Consider the following 20,490-nt stretch of genomic DNA (forward strand, 5'->3'; position numbering starts at 1 on the left):
TAAGATGCAGGACTACTATTATTTCATTCACGTCAACTAATTACGCAGCCCGTCGCACAAAAACATTTCTTTAATCACGAAACAGTACCATGGAGAATTAGATCGAAAAATAAAAAAGTGATGGTCATGCCATGTGATATGATGATTAAATAAATTATAATATTACCACCATCTTTTAAGTTTTCAAAGTTATGAATATTACATTCCTTTCTATATTCTTACCTCGCACCGACCAACAATTACCACTGCAATTACACATCTTATTCTAATATGCTATATCTTTTTTAAATTATTATTTTTTATATTTTTAAAATTTTCATTTAATAGCAACATATGTGGTAGAAAAATTTTAAGATATTTAAAAAAAATAAAATAAATGAAGAATTTCTGGTAATCTATAAAAAATTTATTCACATCAACGCTAACAAATCAACCTTATAAATTTTCTTTAATACAGAATTTTTTAAAGTTAGTATTTCTTGCGCGTGGTAAACAAGCAACGAAATGTCGAAATAAGTAAAAGTCATGTCCAATACTTCTAGAATACTTGACCGTTGAAAACCCAAAAACATCCCTCCTTCAGTCTCAAGTCTCAACTCAAGCTCTGCTATAAAACCTTCTAAAACCCCTCACCTCCTCAAGTCACAAACAAAACATTACACATTTCCATCACGATGCAAAAGAGTTCTTCAGCTTCTTCTCTTGGCCCTGGAGGCCTTGACCTATCTCAAGCCTTCTTCAAATCCGTACACAACTCTGCCCCACCTTCACCCACCAAGCGTCACATCAAGGTCTCTGTCGTTGGCACCGGAAATGTGGGTATGGCTATTGCCCAAACCATTCTCACTCAAGACCTCGTCGACGAGCTCGCTCTCGTCGATGCCAATCCCGATAAACTCCGTGGCGAGATGCTCGATCTCCAACACGCCGCAGCTTTCCTTCCCCGTACCAAAATCCACGCCTCCGTTGATTACTCTGTCACCGTTGGATCTGATCTCTGTATTGTCACGGCTGGCGCCAGACAGATAGCTGGCGAGTCTAGGCTAAATCTTTTGCAGAGAAACTTGGCTCTGTTTAAGGATATTATTCCTCCGCTTGTTAAGTACTCCCCTGACTCTATTTTAATGATCGTGTCTAACCCTGTTGATGTGTTGACTTATGTTGCCTGGAAGCTATCCGGGTTCCCTTCGAATAGGGTTATCGGGTCGGGGACGAATCTGGACTCCTCCAGGTTTAGGTTCTTGATTGCAGATCATCTCGACGTCAACGCTCAGGATGTTCAGGTTTTTCTTTCTTTTTGATGTTCATAATAAAATTTATATTTAAAGTATGCATGTCTTTTAGATAGTTGGTTTTAAAATACTCATATGTGGTCGAATAGTTTGTTAGGTTAGTGGATTCTGGGATAATTTTTTAAAGTTACTGTATTATAAGATTTTTGTTTCTTGAATAAGAGTATGTTTTGCTGTGGGTTCTGTGGATTTTTTGTTATGACCTCTAATATATTTTCAGTATTTTAATATAATGGATAATCTTGTTTACCCATGAATTTGAATAAACTTTAGAATCTATATATGAAAAAAAAATTTGCAGATTTTGTGATGTCTTTGTAATAAGAGTCTCTAATGGTTGTAAAATTCTTTTGGATCATAGGCTTTCATTGTTGGGGAGCACGGTGACAGCTCAGTGGCATTGTGGTCTAGCATAAGTGTTGGTGGAGTGCCAATACTGAGTTTCCTGGAGAAACAGCAAATAGCATATGAGAAGGAAACGCTGGAGAACATACACAAAGAAGTAGTAGGGAGTGCGTATGAAGTGATAAGTCTGAAAGGTTACACATCTTGGGCCATTGGGTATTCAGCTGCCAACTTGGCACGATCCATCCTCAGAGATCAGAGAAAGATCCATCCAGTTTCAGTCCTTGCTAAAGGATTCTATGGCATTACTGGAGGGGATGTGTTCTTGAGTTTACCAGCTCAGCTTGGTCGAGGTGGTGTCTTGGGTGTCACTAATATTCATTTGACTGAGGTGGAGGCTCAGCGCCTTAGGGACTCCGCCAAAACCATCTTGGAGGTGCAAACCCAATTAGGAATTTGAGAGCACAACAATGAACATCATTTGGTCGTTCTTTTGCATTTTATCCGAGCTTTTTCAATTTGTAAGGGTCTATCCAGTTTCTTTCAGTGACACTTATTCGATCTGTAACTGTAAGGGACTTAAATTGCTCGGCCGTATGATACAGTTTCAGTTGCTGTTGTAATATTTATACTAATAAACGTAATATTTAAATATTTCTCTGGTCATTCTTCAATTTAGATGGATTACAATTACACACGGTCTCTGGTCTAAAATTTCGAGTCATGCAATTCATTTCTTTGGGGGCAAGAAATGCTTTCAGTGGCCAATCCATGATGGTAAACAAGAAGCCGTTCTTTATCATAAAATTTATATTCCTTTCATCAAACGTATATGTGATTCAATATAACGATGAATTCAAAAGATGACAACCACATTTAAGAATTTTTAACAGCATAAATTGGATCATTTTCAATAATTTTTGTGTTTACTCAATTTCACCAGAAAGCAAGCCACACAAAAATTAAGCATACCTGTCAACACTCCATTGGTGTAAAGCCCCATGACAACAAACCCAATGGCTCCCTCAACGGCCGCCGCCAAAACCACCACATCACTATCCTTCCACCACCATTTGATAACCCTAGACACCACAATTTCCCAATCCATTCACACTCTCTTCCACTCAATGATACCTCGGTTCTTTCTCCACCTCCTCGAATACTCTGCCGACTTTCGCCTCTCCTTTCCCGTCGCTCTTTCCCTCTATTTCACTCCCATTCGCCCCACTTGCTTAATCCCCTTCCTCTTGGGTCTCCTTCTCGATCTTCTCTTAATCGGACTCGTTAAATCAATCTTCCGCAGATCTCGCCCCCACTACAACCCTAGCATGATCCCCGCTGTTTCTGTTGACAACTTCTCTTTCCCCAGCGGCCACGCCTCCCGAGTTTTCTACATTGCGGGTTTTGCTTATCTGTTCACTGTTTTTAATGGAACTGGTTGGTTTCTCGTTAGCGTTTGGACTTGGGCTTTGCTTACTTCGGTTTCTAGAGTTCTGCTTGGCAGACATTTCGTCCTAGATGTTTTTGCCGGAGCCTGTTTGGGCGTGCTTGAAGCCATGTTTGTGTTTCGCTTTTTGAGGATTTAGAGTTTGAGGTAATTTTTTTTCTTACATTTTTGAGATTGTTCAAGAAATAGAATTCTCCCTCTTGGAAATTTTACATATGTGCTTCAAGTGTTGTAAATTACAAGACTTATTATGGACCAGTTGATTTAACTGTACTTAAAATTCTTGAGATAATATGAAGAATACATTTTGATTGTCCGGAATGTGCTTGAAAAAGCATCTATGAAGTAATATAAGTTGTAATATCATCCGAAGACAGTGCTTCAAAGTTGTAATCGCTCTCATTGGTTTTTGGAGGAATTAGCTGGTTCATAGTTTGTTGGTGTTGGGGAAGCAGTGCTTCTTTGTTTATATTTGTCGAGGACCTCTTGAAAGTTGGAAATGTAGTTTTGGCTGATCCTTTATTTTGTCATGTCTTCTGAGATATGAAAGGTTCCAAGTTAAATGCAAAAACTGCTTAACATTTTTATGAATTACCATCATAAGGTTAGGCCGTCTCTAGTCTATTGGCAAATAAGGAGTTTAACTAACTTTTACATTACACATGGTTGTCTTTGATATGCTTAAAGCCTTCTTCTTATTGTGCATACTTTTTAAGAACTTTTGTCTGGCAACTGGAGGATCCTACACGGAACAAAAGTTGTAATCCTGTCTCTCTTCATTGTGAATAATAGACATCATTCTGTTTTGTGTTTCTTGGCATAGATTATTTGAGTTGAATGAGTAAAATTGATCTTTGATTTTGGTGTGCTCCTATGTGGTCATTAATTAATTTTGCGAATTGTAGTATATAGATAATCCAAGTTAAACTCATTTAAGCCTTATATCAATTTGAAATCCTTATGAATGATAAAATTGGCATGCATAGATGGTTTTGGGGAAGGAATATTATGTTTTTGTGCTGCAATGAATCATATGACTAATAAGTTTTTAAAAAGTAATAAGATGTTGCTGCTTGCTGACTAGGACTCACCTGTCTCTTGGATTGTGTTGTCCTGCTAAACCAGGGCAATGTAAGCTTGAAGATCAAACTATCAAGTCCCAAAAGCTTATTTAGACTTGTTATGTGAATATCATCCATATATTGTAACCTCATCTAATTCTTGTGCAAGCTTTGGGCTGAGTTTGTTGTGGCCCAAACTACTGAACTTCCTATGCTAAAAACACTATGAATATGTTTACAGCCATTTCTCCTTCCAAAGTGTTACTATACTGATTGGCCAATTCCTTAAGGGCGCTGTATATGAACATTTTGATTTGTGCAGTTCTTTGTTGCATTAAAGTTGGGATTCTAATTTATTCTTGTACCTGAATCGAAATGCTAGTTAACATTGCATCACCGGTTTAGATGTAATAAGATATTACTCCAAAATGAATTGCTGATTTTTGAGAAATAGCACAAATGTGGTGGCTGTTGTTCCCTCTGCATTGGTGCGATCTTAATCTTGATATTCAGGTATGCTTGCCCTCTTTAGTAGCTGAAGTTACTTGTTTTCTTATCAATGGAGAATGGAGATGGTTTCTTCAGCATCCTGATATATGTCGTCACTCTTAAATGTAGAAGAATAGAATGGTTTCTAAAAGAACTAGCCGTAATTTTGTCAATTCAATGTGCAAATCTGCTGATATCAAAAACTTTATTTTTTCTACTGTGAGTCTTCATGGTATATATTGGAGCTTTAAATGTGCTTTTTTCCACCAAGTTGATTGGCATTTGGCTTGAATCTCAGCAATTTATTACCATCCATTGGTTGATATCCATACTGTGTTCAATTGAAGATTATATTTAAGGGAAATTGGTTTTTGAACGCCTGAAATTAGAATATTCTCTAGCAGAGCTGTTGGGAGGAGTTTTTATGATCTCTACTTGTGTTGAGCAAGTGCGTATGTCACGCTGAATACTGGCTTAGCTGTGGTTGGACTACTACCGTAGATATATGTATATGCCATGTGCATTTTCATCAATTATTTTGTAAAAACTCTCGGACCCTATGGAACCATTTAGTCATGAGTAATGTTATGTATACTAATCAATTTGTATTAATAGTTGAAATTTTGAAATTTTTTTTTTTTTTTAGTTTTTGGGGGGACTGATGTGGCAATAAGAGAAGTCTACCACATTAATTAGTACTTGAGTTGTATAATTTTTGGTCGGTGCATATAACATTATTCTTTAGTTATATAAAGCTTGGAAGTGGCAACACTCTGCAAGCGTCCTCCACTGCATTGGAAGGCCTGGTAATCTGCTACTGAGATGGGACTGCAGCACGATATCAAAGGTTGTGATTGGCTCTGATGTATTGAAAGTAAAAGTTAATAATGGATAGTGTAAAGATAATTTTGATAAAAAGTAGATTTGACTAAATTTAAGGGACTACTAGGAAATATATTTTTTGGGCGTTTGGATCATATAATGTTTTATTATAGGGGATATTATATTAACAGAATAAAAATCACATTGAAGATTACTGAGAATGTTTAGAAAATATGTTTGGTTGGTTCGAATAAATTGGTGAATAATATGTTTGGTTTAGAGGATAAATGGGTGAATATGTTATAAAGATTACTAAATTGTTTTCCTTTTTAAATATTAATATAACAATATTTTTTATTATTATTTTTTGAAATATTTTTTTTAACCCCTTACTTTTTAGATTTAGCAAAAATACCCTAGTAACCAAAAACGTTTTAAACTTAACAAAAACACCCCTACCCACCCCAACCCATTGTCGGTAGCCAACCACCACCGCTGACAGTGCCATAAATCTGGCTGTGATGCCGACAGTGCCACAGATCTGGCCGTTTCACGGCCAGATCTATGGTCGTTTCACGACTAGAGATGTGGTCGTGAAACGTCGGCTGTTTCCTGACCATAGACTTGGCTATTTCACAGCCAAATCAGTCGTCGTTTCACGGCCACACCTTGGCCGTGAAATAGCCAAATCTGCCTCACCAGTGCACGACCGGTCATATACGGTCAGTCATACGCTATTATGACGATTTTTGGCAGCCTCTAGTGGCGATCGACAGTGCTGCTGGTGATGGCTAGTTCTAGGTATAATGACATTTCTGTAAATAATGATAATGACAGGGGCAATGTCATCCAAAAAATTTAAAAAGCGAGGACAAAAGTGTTTGCATGAGTGATTAAGTGTTTTGTAAATATTAACAAATATAAGGTTAGTTTAGATCAAATGCTCAACTGTTTAGGGGTAATATGGGAAAAAAATTGTAATATCAGGGTAAGTTTTAATAACAGCCTGATTTGAGCATATAATGATTTCTCTCAGGTACTAAGATTATTTACCCCCCAAATGCTACTGTTTGTCACAAAATATTTCGGAAATAATTTTTTACAAACCAACCAAACATCGTTATCTGCTCAATTTAAAAAATATTACCCTAGTTATCTAATATTAACCCGATCCAAACGGGCCCCTTGTGATACTTTTTTTCTTGGTTTAACTGAAATCTCACATGTCCATTTCTATTCCGCCGATGTTACTCGGTGGAAATTTTTGCTTGTCCAAAATTTGAAACAATGAAAAGTAGTTAGCTCAATCATTCATTAAACATTTGCTTTGTTCTTGATAAGCTTTATCCGATAAGGTGGTGTTAATTGACGAAGTGATTGATTGTGACATGGGAAACTTACTAGATCAGCGCTGACAGTAATCGTCATAACTTGCACTTGCTAGTTGAATCATTGTTGTTGTAAGTTTATATGATGATGGAAATGTGTAACATGCCTTGATATAAAGAGGTCTTGTACCTCTTCTAGCACCCATGCCACCTTGCTTTTTTTGTCGATGCATATTTGCTGTTTGATCATTTTAGGTACAATTAGACCATGGATTTGTATGTTAACATAACATGATTTCACAGTCCTTATTATGCTTATTTTTCTGCAGAAACTGAATTTTCAAGCAATCTTGTTTTTTTCTGTAGAAACTGATGGTGTTTGTTTTATATTATTGTAGGATGTAGCTATCAGCTTTATATGTTTGAACACACCGACTTTAGGGGTCCAACCTTAGAAATTAAGTCTTGAATTTGTGGTTGGCTCTTTAGGCTTTGTCTATGTTGGTTCTGTATGGCTGGTCCCTCGTGATTAACTAAAGCTTTTGGCTATTGAGTCGTAATTGGAGGTTGTTAATCTTTGCAGATTGCAGCATCTGCTTTTCATTATTGTTATAATTGACGTCAGTTTGAATCCTATAAAGTAGTCTTTTGTGTCAAATCGATACTGTATGCTTATCTGCCCCAAACAGGAATCAATCCTGCAAGCCTAGAGAGGTTTGAGAATGTGTTGATGCCAGATAAGATTAACAATATGATAATTGAATTATGGTTGCACATCTTAAAACTTGAAAAAAAAAAGCAAAAAAGAAAACTAATCATCAAAATCCCAGAAATCGGCTCTTTTGGGATAAGTTTACGGAGAAATAAAAACTTGGTGGAGCATAGATGATACAAACTTAGTGTATGGTTTATTAACGTAGAGAAACACTGAGCAACCATGTTATTGTGGTTCAGGCTTTTAGTGGTAAACGACTGGTGATTTTACTTTAGAGTTTGGAGAGATGTTAGAACCGAATCTTCTGATATGAGACAGCAGGAAAGCCTCAAGATGAAGACAAAGTCTGAGATGAGAAACCTGGGTTCATTGTCAATTTGTGACACCAGCTTGTGAATGGAGTCTCAAAAAGTAATGGTAACATGTGAATTTAAGTGGGATTTTGTACAAAACAGTTAATTTGGGCGCTGGCTAATTGGGTATAGTGGGAGTTTGGACATGGTTGATGAGCTCATAAAAATTTGGAAGAGCGTTGGGAGAGTTTTTATGATCTCTATTGTGTTGAGCAAGTGCGTATGTCACGCTGAATGCTGGCTTAGCTGTGGTTGGACTCTACCGTAGATATATGTATATGCCATGTGCATTTTCATCAATTATTTGTAAAACTCTGGGACTCCATGGAACCCATTTAGTGATGAGAAGTAATGATGCACTAACCAATTTGTACTAATTCAAGACTAATAGTTGAAATTTAAAATTCTTTTTTTTTTAGTTTTGGGGGAACTGAGTGGCAAAAAGAGAGGTCTATCACGTCAGTTAGTACTTGGGTTGTATAGTTTTTGGTTGTGGTATATAGCATATTCTTTAGTTATACTGGCATTATTCTTTAGTTATATAGCTTGGAAGTGGCAACACTCTGCAAGCGTCCTCCACTGCATTGGAAGGCCTGGTAATCTGCTACTGAGATGGGACTGCAGCACGATATCAAAGGTTGTGATTGGCTCTGATGTATTGAAAGTAAAAGTAATAATGGTAGTGGATCATTTTCAATAATTTTTGTGTTTACTCAATTTCACCAGAAAGCAAGCCACACAAAAATTAAGCATACCTGTCAACACTCCATTGGTGTAAAGCCCCATGACAACAAACCCAATGGCTCCCTCAACGGCCGCCGCCAAAACCACCACATCACTATCCTTCCACCACCATTTGATAACCCTAGACACCACAATTTCCCAATCCATTCACACTCTCTTCCACTCAATGATACCTCGGTTCTTTCTCCACCTCCTCGAATACTCTGCCGACTTTCGCCTCTCCTTTCCCGTCGCTCTTTCCCTCTATTTCACTCCCATTCGCCCCACTTGCTTAATCCCCTTCCTCTTGGGTCTCCTTCTCGATCTTCTCTTAATCGGACTCGTTAAATCAATCTTCCGCAGATCTCGCCCCCACTACAACCCTAGCATGATCCCCGCTGTTTCTGTTGACAACTTCTCTTTCCCCAGCGGCCACGCCTCCCGAGTTTTCTACATTGCGGGTTTTGCTTATCTGTTCACTGTTTTTAATGGAACTGGTTGGTTTCTCGTTAGCGTTTGGACTTGGGCTTTGCTTACTTCGGTTTCTAGAGTTCTGCTTGGCAGACATTTCGTCCTAGATGTTTTTGCCGGAGCCTGTTTGGGCGTGCTTGAAGCCATGTTTGTGTTTCGCTTTTTGAGGATTTAGAGTTTGAGGTAATTTTTTTTCTTACATTTTTGAGATTGTTCAAGAAATAGAATTCTCCCTCTTGGAAATTTTACATATGTGCTTCAAGTGTTGTAAATTACAAGACTTATTATGGACCAGTTGATTTAACTGTACTTAAAATTCTTGAGATAATATGAAGAATACATTTTGATTGTCCGGAATGTGCTTGAAAAAGCATCTATGAAGTAATATAAGTTGTAATATCATCCGAAGACAGTGCTTCAAAGTTGTAATCGCTCTCATTGGTTTTTGGAGGAATTAGCTGGTTCATAGTTTGTTGGTGTTGGGGAAGCAGTGCTTCTTTGTTTATATTTGTCGAGGACCTCTTGAAAGTTGGAAATGTAGTTTTGGCTGATCCTTTATTTTGTCATGTCTTCTGAGATATGAAAGGTTCCAAGTTAAATGCAAAAACTGCTTAACATTTTTATGAATTACCATCATAAGGTTAGGCCGTCTCTAGTCTATTGGCAAATAAGGAGTTTAACTAACTTTTACATTACACATGGTTGTCTTTGATATGCTTAAAGCCTTCTTCTTATTGTGCATACTTTTTAAGAACTTTTGTCTGGCAACTGGAGGATCCTACACGGAACAAAAGTTGTAATCCTGTCTCTCTTCATTGTGAATAATAGACATCATTCTGTTTTGTGTTTCTTGGCATAGATTATTTGAGTTGAATGAGTAAAATTGATCTTTGATTTTGGTGTGCTCCTATGTGGTCATTAATTAATTTTGCGAATTGTAGTATATAGATAATCCAAGTTAAACTCATTTAAGCCTTATATCAATTTGAAATCCTTATGAATGATAAAATTGGCATGCATAGATGGTTTTGGGGAAGGAATATTATGTTTTTGTGCTGCAATGAATCATATGACTAATAAGTTTTTAAAAAGTAATAAGATGTTGCTGCTTGCTGACTAGGACTCACCTGTCTCTTGGATTGTGTTGTCCTGCTAAACCAGGGCAATGTAAGCTTGAAGATCAAACTATCAAGTCCCAAAAGCTTATTTAGACTTGTTATGTGAATATCATCCATATATTGTAACCTCATCTAATTCTTGTGCAAGCTTTGGGCTGAGTTTGTTGTGGCCCAAACTACTGAACTTCCTATGCTAAAAACACTATGAATATGTTTACAGCCATTTCTCCTTCCAAAGTGTTACTATACTGATTGGCCAATTCCTTAAGGGCGCTATATATGAACATTTTGATTTGTGCAGTTCTTTGTTGCATTAAAGTTGGGATTCTAATTTATTCTTGTACTTGAATCAAAATGCTAGTTAACATTGCATCACCGGTTTAGATGTAATAAGATATTACTCCAAAATGAATTGCTGAGTTTTGAGAAATAGCACAAATGTGGTGGCTGTTGTTCCCTCTGCATTGGTGCGATCTTAATCTTGATATTCAGGTATGCTTGCCCTCTTTAGTAGCTGAAGTTACTTGTTTTCTTATCAATGGAGAATGGAGATGGTTTCTTCAGCATCCTGATATATGTCGTCACTCTTAAATGTGGAAGAATAGAATGGTTTCTAAAAGAACTAGCCGTAATTTTGTCAATTCAATGTGCAAATCTGCTGATATCAAAAACTTTATTTTTTCTACTGTGAGTCTTCATGGTATATATTGGAGCTTTAAATGTGCTTTTTTCCACCAAGTGGATTGGCATTTGGCTTGAATCTCAGCAATTTATTACCATCCATTGGTTGATATCCATACTGTGTTCAATTGAAGATTATATTTAAGGGAAATTGGTTTTTGAACGCCTGAAATTAGAATATTCTCTAGCAGAGCTGTTGGGAGGAGTTTTTATGATCTCTACTTGTGTTGAGCAAGTGCGTATGTCACGCTGAATACTGGCTTAGCTGTGGTTGGACTACTACCGTAGATATATGTATATGCCATGTGCATTTTCATCAATTATTTTGTAAAAACTCTCGGACCCTATGGAACCATTTAGTCATGAGTAATGTTATGTATACTAATCAATTTGTATTAATAGTTGAAATTTTGAAATTTTTTTTTTTTTTTAGTTTTTGGGGGGACTGATGTGGCAATAAGAGAAGTCTACCACATTAATTAGTACTTGAGTTGTATAATTTTTGGTCGGTGCATATAACATTATTCTTTAGTTATATAAAGATTGAAGTGACAACACTCTACAAGCCTCCTCTACTACACTGGAAGGCCTGGTAATCTGCTACTGAGATGGGACTGCAGCATGGTATCAAAGGTTGTGATTGGCTCTGATGTATTGAAAGTAAAAAGTTAATAATGGATAGGGTAAAGATAATTTTGATAAAAAGTAGATTTGACTAAATTTAAGGGACTATTAGGAAATATACTTTTTAGGGCGTTTGGATCATATAATATTTTATTATAGGGGATATTATATTAACGGAATAAAAATCACCTTGAAGATCACTAGGAATGTTTAAAAAATGTGTTTGGTTGGTTCGAATAAATTGGTGAATAATATGTTTGATTTGGAGGATAAATTGGTGAATATGTTATATAGATTACTAAATTATCCTCTTTTTAAATATTAATATAACAGTATTTTTTATTATTATTTTTTGAATCTTTTTTTTTAATCCTGTACTTTTTAGATTTAGCAAAAATACCCTAGCAACCAAAAACGTTTTAAACTTAAAAAAAACACCCTTACCTACCCCAAGCCATTGTCGGTAGCCAACCGCCATCGCTGATAGTGTCATAAATCTGGCCGTGATGTCGGCAGTGCCACAGATCTGGCCGTTTCACGGCCAGATCTATGGTCATTTCACGATTAGAGATGTGGCTGTGAAACGTCGGCTGTTTCCTGACCATAGACCTAGCTATTTCATGGCCAAATCAGTCGTCGTTTCACGATCACATCCTTGGCCGTGAAACAGCCAGATCTGGCTTTTTTCGACCATGGATCAGATAAAGCCTCACCAATGCACGACCGACCATATACGGCCAGTCGTACGCCATTATGGTGACTTTTGGCAGCCTTTGGCGGCGGCTGCTGGTGATAGCTAGTTCTGGGTATAGTGACATTTCTGTAAATAATGATAATAACAAGGGCAATGTCGTCCGAAAAATTTAAAAAGCGAGGACAAAAGTGTATGCATGAGTGATCGAGTGTTTTGTAAATATTAATAAATATAAGGTTAATTTGGACCAAATGCTCAACAGTTTAGGGATAATATGGGAAAAAAATTGTAATACCAGGGTAAGTTTTAATAACAGCCCCCCCCCCCCCCCCCTCTCTCTCTCTCTCTCTCTCTCTCTCTCTCTCTGAGGTACTAAGATTACCAGAAATTTACCCCCCAGATCTATGATCGTTTCACGACTAGAGATGTGGCCGTGAAACGTCGGTCGTTTCCTGACCATAGACTTGGTTATTTCACTGCCAAATCAGTCGTCGTTTCACGGCTACATCCTTGGCCGTGAAACAGCTACATCTAGCTTTTTTCGACCATGGATCAGAAAAAGCCTCACCAGTGCACGATTGGCCATATACGGCCGGTCGTACGCCATTATGGCGACTTTTGACAGCCTCTGGTGGCGGCTGCTGGTGATGGCTAGTTCTGGGTATAATGACATTTCTGTAAATAATGATAACAACAAGGGCAATGTCATCCAAAAAATTTAAAAAGCGAGGATAAAAATGTCTGCATGAGTGATTGAGTGTTTTGTAAATATTAACAAATAAAAGGTTAATTTGAACCAAATGCTCAACTGTTTAGGGGTAATATGGGAAAAAATTGTAATACCAAGGTAAGTTTTAATAACAGTTCCCCCCCGGCTCTCTCTCTCTCTCTCTCTCTCTCTCTCTCTCTCTCTCTCTCTCTCTCTCTCTCTCTCTCTGAGGTACTAAGATTACCAGAAATTTACCCTCCAAATGCTACTGTTTGTCACAAAATATTTCAGGAATAATTTTTTACAAACCAACCAAACATCGTCATCTGCTCAATTTAAAAAATATTACCCTAATTATCTAATATTAACCCGATCCAAACGGCCCCTTTGTGATACCCTTTTTCTTGGTTTAACTGAAATCTTACATGTTCATTTCTATTCCGCCGATGTTACTCGGTGGAAATTTTTGCTTGTCCAAAATTTGAAAAAATGAAAAGTAGTTAGCTCAATCATTCATTAAACATTTGCTTTGTTCTTGATAAGCTTTATCCGATAAGGTGGTGTTAATTGACGAAGTGATTGATTGTGACATGGGAAACTTACTAGATCAGTGCTGACAGTAATCGTCATAAGTTGCACTTGCTAGTTGAATCATTGTTGTTGTAAGTTTATATGATGATGGAAATGTGTAACATGCCTTGATATAAAGAGGTCTTGTACCTCTTCTAGCACCCATGCCACCTTGCTTTTTTTGTCGATGCATATTTGCTGTTTGATCATTTTAGGTACAATTAGACCATGGATTTGTATGTTAACATAACATGATTTCACAGTCCTTATTATGCTTATTTTTCTGCAGAAACTGAATTTTCAAGCAATCTTGTTTTTTTCTGTAGAAACTGATGGTGTTTGTTTTATATTATTGTAGGATGTAGCTATCAGCTTTATATGTTTGAACACACCGACTTTAGGGGTCCAACCTTAGAAATTAAGTCTTGAATTTGTGGTTGGCTCTTTAGGCTTTGTCTATGTTGGTTCTGTATGGCTGGTCCCTCGTGATTAACTAAAGCTTTTGGCTATTGAGTCGTAATTGGAGGTTGTTAATCTTTGCAGATTGCAGCATCTGCTTTTCATTATTGTTATAATTGACGTCAGTTTGAATCCTATAAAGTAGTCTTTTGTGTCAAATCGATACTGTATGCTTATCTGCCCCAAACAGGAATCAATCCTGCAAGCCTAGAGAGGTTTGAGAATGTGTTGATGCCAGATAAGATTAACAATATGATAATTGAATTATGGTTGCACATCTTAAAACTTGAAAAAAAAAAGCAAAAAAGAAAACTAATCATCAAAATCCCAGAAATCGGCTCTTTTGGGATAAGTTTACGGAGAAATAAAAACTTGGTGGAGCATAGATGATACAAACTTAGTGTATGGTTTATTAACGTAGAGAAACACTGAGCAACCATGTTATTGTGGTTCAGGCTTTTAGTGGTAAACGACTGGTGATTTTACTTTAGAGTTTGGAGTGATGTTAGAACCGAATCTTCTGATATGAGACAGCAGGAAAGCCTCAAGATGAAGACAAAGTCTGAGTTGAGAAACCTGGGTTCATTGTCAATTTGTGACACCAGCTTGTGAATGGAGTCTCAAAAAGTAATGGTAACATGTGAATTTAAGTGGGATTTTGTACAAAACAGTTAATTTGGGCGCTGGCTAATTGGGTATAGTGTGAGTTTGGACATTGTTGATGAGCTCATAAAAATTTGGGCATCTTTTTTTTTTTTTTTTTCTCCTTTTCCGAAGGATCAGGACCACTTGAGTCAAGAGGAAGAGGTGATAGATTTAGACTTGTATTGTATATGGACTTTGGCAGTTCATCATCATTTCTGGCACAGAGGACCTGAGCAGAGAGATTCAGAAGAGAAAAGCACTGACACTGTTGCAGGAGAAAGAAAGATTGGAAGAGATTAAGACATTGCATCATTTGGAGCTGTCTTCTTGCCCCACCATATTTATGATCAACACTTTCTTTCCTTACCGAATTGTGTTTCAACATCAATATATAATTTAGAAATTTTCATGCTTACTTTACAAATCCAATTTTAAAATTCGAGTCCTATTTGAATCTTTCAATTTTTAGCTAATTAGGAGGGATGCTTTAACACCACTTAACTTATTACTAACATTAATTTCTGTTTTCAAATTTCTAACACTAGAAAATTAAATAAATCATGTGTATATTCTTCCATATTATCACTGTAAACTATTTTATAAGCATGTTTTAACTGAAGTTGGGGAGACTGATTTTCCTTAATAATTAGATTGAAAAATTATATATCAGTGGGAAGGAGCTTTATTGACTAAAGTCCCATCCAGATCCAGCGGAAGGGTAGTGTATAGTAGTATTATATGGGCAAGTTATTGATGAGAATATTTTCTTTTTGACCAATTTGGTAATAATAATTTTGGATTGATGATGATATTTGATAACGTGGGGGCCTTAGCGATTTGCATTTTTCTGGTGGGAAAAATGAAAACGTTGACGAACTGTTGTGCTACCTTAGCGCGGGGCACTTGGGAGTTTTTGTACAATCATTTCATTTAATGAATTGGACTTTTTGACCTTCTTACTCGCTTCTAACATAATTATGAACTATCACATTTACTATACAGTGATATAAAAAACAATTAGATATGGATTTATTCATTCCATTTGTTTTCTTTGGATGTTTGAGAGATGACATTTGATTATATATATATATTAATGATGAAAAGCAAATTTTAGAGATAATGTGATACATACTAGAAAATCATTGACAAGATCCTGCCGGCAGAAAATTAATAGATGGGTTACTTTTGCATGATACAACTTATTAAAATCAAACCTACCACTAGAATTCTAATATATACAGAAAGAGTCATTTATGAGATTCACGTGCGTGGATGGGAGCTTGCTATAATAACTGTTGATTGAGTGTGAGTGTTAGCAAACAAATATAGGGTAAATTCCTCAAACTTTATTCACCCTAGCAACTGAATTCAATTCAGTGCGCTGTACATTACCATTCACACACATGATATTAATTTCTACTCAATAATTGGCCAACGCAATCCGTGACATCGGCCTATGCAGATATTAGAAGAAACTTTCGGTACCGATAGAATACTATTACACCGACGTTGTCGGCCACAATTTAGTGATTTTACATCGATGCCTTCATGTTATTGTATTGATCACACGCCGGAGCCATTTGCCGATGTCGAGAATGGCATCAATGTATGCATGTTTTTTGGTGGTGTCCAATATTATAATTTTGTACAAATTCAGATGGATGGATAGATCTAGGCACTATAAGAAAGGAAAAGATGGAAAATTGGAGGTTGGTATGGGCAGGCATATGCTGTGCTGGTGAGGCACATTTTAATTTGACAAGATATAAACTTAGAGGCGATAAGGAGCATATAAGTGTTGCTCCATGCATACAAGACATAAGGGTGCGTTGGAGGGGCCGGTTGTTAGTGCTTCAATGAGTTGTTTCCCAACTGGAAGTTTTATTATCTCCATTGCAAATTTTATTTCAATGTTTAGTACTTGAGAAACATGGATTTGATTGCCTTCTTGTTGCTTTCTATACCTATCTCATGGCACGCCCATCTTTCCATTATTTTCTTTGTTTTCCTTCTCCATTAAAAACTTTCACCAAAGTTTTATTTTGGTACCCCACTTTCTTATAAAAATATCTTAAAACTTAGAGCATGGATTGATTGTGCTATTAACTCAGTTTTTTATTTCATTTTTTGCATGCTTTATTGGTAATAAAGTTTTAGTTTAAGTTTCACTATCTTTTTGTCAGTGTCAACCGCCGGGAAAGAAGAAGAAGAAGAAGAAGGGTACATATATATAATGCTTCACATTAGCAGAGAATAATGGTTGCTCAAGTACAGTACAGTTGCACCCACTCTAGTCAGACTCGGCGTCTTTAATTTTCTCAATGACTTAATTTGCTACTGTTTTAATTTCTAAAATTAAATTCATAATTGAATATATAGTACAAATAAAAGTATTTATGCTTTACCTAGCTTTAAATTATATATGTGTTTGTGTCTGTAAAATTTAACTTTCTGGATGATTTTCTTATAATTAAATTCAGCACATGGGTGCCAGTGGGAATCCTTGATCCTGCCGGTTTAAAAAGTGGAAGATAGATTCCATCAATTTACAAATGGGAATATTAGACTATCCCTAAGGTTTTCAATTGTATTATTTGGATGACAATTTTCTCATTTTTTATCCAACGGATCCTCATATTTTGAAAATTACATTATGAATACCCTATTGGCTATTGCCCTAACTTTATTTTATTGCCATTTGTGATAGATGTGTGAATGATAACTTTAGTCTTACAAAAAATTACTAAGGTAAAATGGTAATAGTGGTTTTATAAGAAAGTGTTTTGTAAACCTAACCGTGTCAAGACTAAGGGGATAAAGTTCTTATACTTTGAGGGTCTCTTTGGTAGGACAACGGGATATCCATAATTTATTTTTCAAACTTTAAGGGTCTGTTTGATAAAATATAGTCATCCGAGTGAAAATTAAAAAAAAAAAAAAACCTTAAAGATAGTCTGTTGTTATTCTCCAATTAACAAATTAAATATTAATATACAAGGCAAAAAGCTGTAAAATGAAAAATTACATTTACCAATTACCATCCCGAAAGTAGATACACAAAATACACCCCCGTCTTACTAAAATTTTCTCTTTGCTTTGTATTTTTAATTAACTTTTTCTCTTCGATTCATCAGTTGGAGGCATCATTCAGCTCCAACATGCCATGCATAAAGCTTCGTGGCTTCATGCTATATACATATTTTTATTTAAAAAATCTAATAAATATTCATAGATTACACCATCCCATATAACTTGGAAATGATGCTCCCACTCCTTGCCTCCAAAGGGACAAACAAATTAAAGCTATACTGATTAATATTCAGCAAAAGAAAATTAAACACACCTTTTTGGATATACCAACAAATATATTAAGAATTAGGAATCTGTCCCATTCTACTTTTCAGAAGATTAATTGTTTATAATTAAGACAACTGAGACATCAAAATTTGGCTTCTTTTTTTTTCAAAAATATAAAATCATAATCTTGTGTTTTCATTTCACGAGGCAGATTATACTTTGAATATATAGTTTTCAAAGTCAATAGTCATTCTGATCAAATAGTATTCGGAGACCTAATACTAAAACAATATGATAAATTATTTATTTATTTTTATAAGATTAATAATATGTGCATATCGTGACATAGGAGTAGGACCCATGAGATGTAGCTCAATTATTGTCTAGGCATCACTACTGAGGAAAAAGAAAATGTTAAAATTGGGAATTTTTTGGTATCTTCCAGATTGATTTTTGACGTCGAGATTAGTTAAAAGAAGCAAAGGCAAAATCTTGTCATTTAATTAAAGATAAAATTTAGTGCATATTATACGTCACACAAACCATGATAGAAGTTTGTGCAAAAAAATATCTTATTTTGTGTGCTAGATACAATTATATTACGAATAACAGAAGCAAAACTTTCATAACAAAATATTATTCTCATCCCATGAGTTCAAGAAAGTAAAAAACAGAAAAGGAAAATTGTGAGAATTTTTTTATTATTATTATTATAGAAGAAAACAAAAATGAGTAGAGAAACGTGAGGAAACCTAGTGTTAAGGCGTTCCCCTCTCCCTTGACAAATGACCACGTGGATCCACATTCAAAGAAGCCTCATACTAACAGCCTATCTTAATATTATGGCTTAATTGTATTTGTATAAACAAACATTGTGGCCATGTTTATCAGTGCAAGCGCAAGCTTCCTTCAAAAAGAATGAATGAATATACTTTAGTAAATAAATAATTTGTACTTCGTATGAGAAAAAGATAAGAGAGTGAGTATGGTTGGACAGTTATTATTAATTGGATAGTAAAGTGAGATTTTTATTGTTGGAAGCTTTTTAAGTGCTTCAATATGGTTAGAAATGACTTGTGATTGGGACTATCTTAAGCTATTGTGGGTCCAATTCTAATGGGGAATTAGCACATCTTAATACAGACACATGGCTAAGGGATAACACAGATAGCTTTGGTCTCACAAAGAGTTGACACCATTATTTTTAGGAGAGAGGGACTCTGATTTGATTTATTTCTTCTCCCATTTTATATTTAATTTTAATTTGATATCTTGCCTCTGTCTTTCTCATTGTTTAGCTAATACGCACTAACTACACATGTTGGCCTTTAACATATATATATTGTCAAGATTTAAACTATCTTTTAAGTACATATATGTGTTCTTGTCATTTAAAGGTCTCCACTTATCCGTAAACACCTTCGATAAATGCAAATAAATAGCTTCCTTCAAATTAAAGAGATAGAGAAAGATTCTTTCTTATCTTTTGGCCACTAGTCACTTTGATGTTACATTCAACAATGCAGCATAGTTGAGCTTGAGCATACCACAATTTGTTTCCAAGAATAAGATCCTTCATATCTACATGTTTGAATAGTTTTAAAATGACTTCTCAGTGATAAAATATAACAGGGGTCCCAACTCATTAGTAACACCATCATTTTCCTTCTGTTGTACGTAGTTCCATTTCTATACACATTAAACAGTAAACAACTCTGGTTAATTTGATAACAACTAATGAGAAAATATTAGTAATTGGATAAGTAAAGATGATTGTGAGCCACGCCTGGCTCAGTATAAGATTGTTCAGTACTGACAAAACTAAAAACACCTTTAACAAATATATATAGAAAGACATATAGCAAACTCTATCCGGTTCAGATTAGCAGTTTTCTCGATAATTTAGTGCTGCTAAGCCTTAACTCATGGTTAAAACTTAAAACCCTACTTTTCGCTACCATGCAGCAGCTGATTATATAATCCAATTTACTTTGTTAATACAATACAATCTCAATTAATTAAATATCCTGTAATCAAATAGATGAGTTAAATTATTTCCTCGCTCGTTTAGCACCACCTAATATGTAATACGTCTCGAAGTTAAAAAAAAAAAAAAAAAGATATTACGCCCATAATTGGTATAATTTAAATTTGGATTATAATAATAAGATGGTAGGGACCTCGAGAAGAGAAAAAATAAATAAAAGAAATGAAACGGGAAGCGTGTGGAGTGGAAGAGAGAGTCACATGTGGGTAATTATTCTTGTTGTTCCCTTGTGTAGTTAACACGTGTCAGAGCTTTGGCTTCACCACCAACTCCGGTCCCTCCCCGCTCCGTCGAACTCACTCTTTCCCATGCTCATTTTCTTAACTTGCCTTCACTTTACTCTTCCATTTTCTTATATTTTTTTCACATATTTTATGTAATTTAAAAAAAAAAATTATAATGATTTGTCACATTGCTTTTACAGTCTTTTCGAGAGTGGATTTAGCACTTTTACGAAACAACTATATTTTTACTATTGAATTGATTAATTCATTGTCTGTTGCACAGAAAAAATGATAAAGAATTTATTGAATACTGCAATCTTTTTATTAATACTTTCGTTGTAGAATGCTGATATATAATATACTATTGTTTGCCATC

At 35.6% G+C, this 20,490-nt stretch overlaps 3 protein-coding genes across 3 annotated transcripts; all 3 read left to right on the forward strand.

The window, feature by feature from the left end:
* The first annotated feature begins 626 nt into the window (after window positions 1-626).
* LOC116120465 (L-lactate dehydrogenase B) lies at window positions 627-2,291 on the forward strand. Its single transcript, XM_031406411.1, has 2 exons — window positions 627-1,283; window positions 1,654-2,291. The coding sequence occupies exons 1-2, from the start codon at window positions 675-677 to the stop codon at window positions 2,095-2,097; spliced, it is 1,053 nt and encodes a 350-aa protein (XP_031262271.1). The 5' UTR covers window positions 627-674; the 3' UTR covers window positions 2,098-2,291.
* Window positions 2,292-2,631: 340 nt separating this feature from the next.
* LOC116120471 (probable lipid phosphate phosphatase beta) lies at window positions 2,632-3,901 on the forward strand. The gene has a single exon (XM_031406423.1). It carries the CDS (start codon window positions 2,639-2,641, stop codon window positions 3,221-3,223), a length of 585 nt encoding a protein of 194 aa, XP_031262283.1. The 5' UTR covers window positions 2,632-2,638; the 3' UTR covers window positions 3,224-3,901.
* Window positions 3,902-8,629: 4,728 nt separating this feature from the next.
* On the forward strand, window positions 8,630-14,379 carry LOC116120470 (probable lipid phosphate phosphatase beta). Its single transcript, XM_031406422.1, has 2 exons — window positions 8,630-9,229; window positions 14,357-14,379. Exon 1 carries the CDS (start codon window positions 8,637-8,639, stop codon window positions 9,219-9,221), a length of 585 nt encoding a protein of 194 aa, XP_031262282.1. The 5' UTR covers window positions 8,630-8,636; the 3' UTR covers window positions 9,222-9,229; window positions 14,357-14,379.
* The last annotated feature ends 6,111 nt before the right edge of the window (window positions 14,380-20,490 follow it).

The sequence above is a fragment of the Pistacia vera genome, unplaced genomic scaffold (genome assembly GCF_008641045.1).
Source record: "Pistacia vera cultivar Batoury unplaced genomic scaffold, PisVer_v2 Contig936, whole genome shotgun sequence".
NCBI classification, from domain to species: domain Eukaryota; kingdom Viridiplantae; phylum Streptophyta; class Magnoliopsida; order Sapindales; family Anacardiaceae; genus Pistacia; species Pistacia vera.

Bases quoted from the DNA above. Each gene is read 5' to 3' on its own strand.
- LOC116120465 (XM_031406411.1), top strand. From the start codon at position 675: ATGCAAAAGAGTTCTTCAGCTTCTTCTCTTGGCCCTGGAGGCCTTGAC. The intron at 1,284-1,653 runs GTTTTTCTTTCT...TTTGGATCATAG, and splicing joins TCAACGCTCAGGATGTTCAG to GCTTTCATTGTTGGGGAGCA.
- LOC116120471 (XM_031406423.1), top strand. From the start codon at position 2,639: ATGACAACAAACCCAATGGCTCCCTCAACGGCCGCCGCCAAAACCACC.
- LOC116120470 (XM_031406422.1), top strand. From the start codon at position 8,637: ATGACAACAAACCCAATGGCTCCCTCAACGGCCGCCGCCAAAACCACC.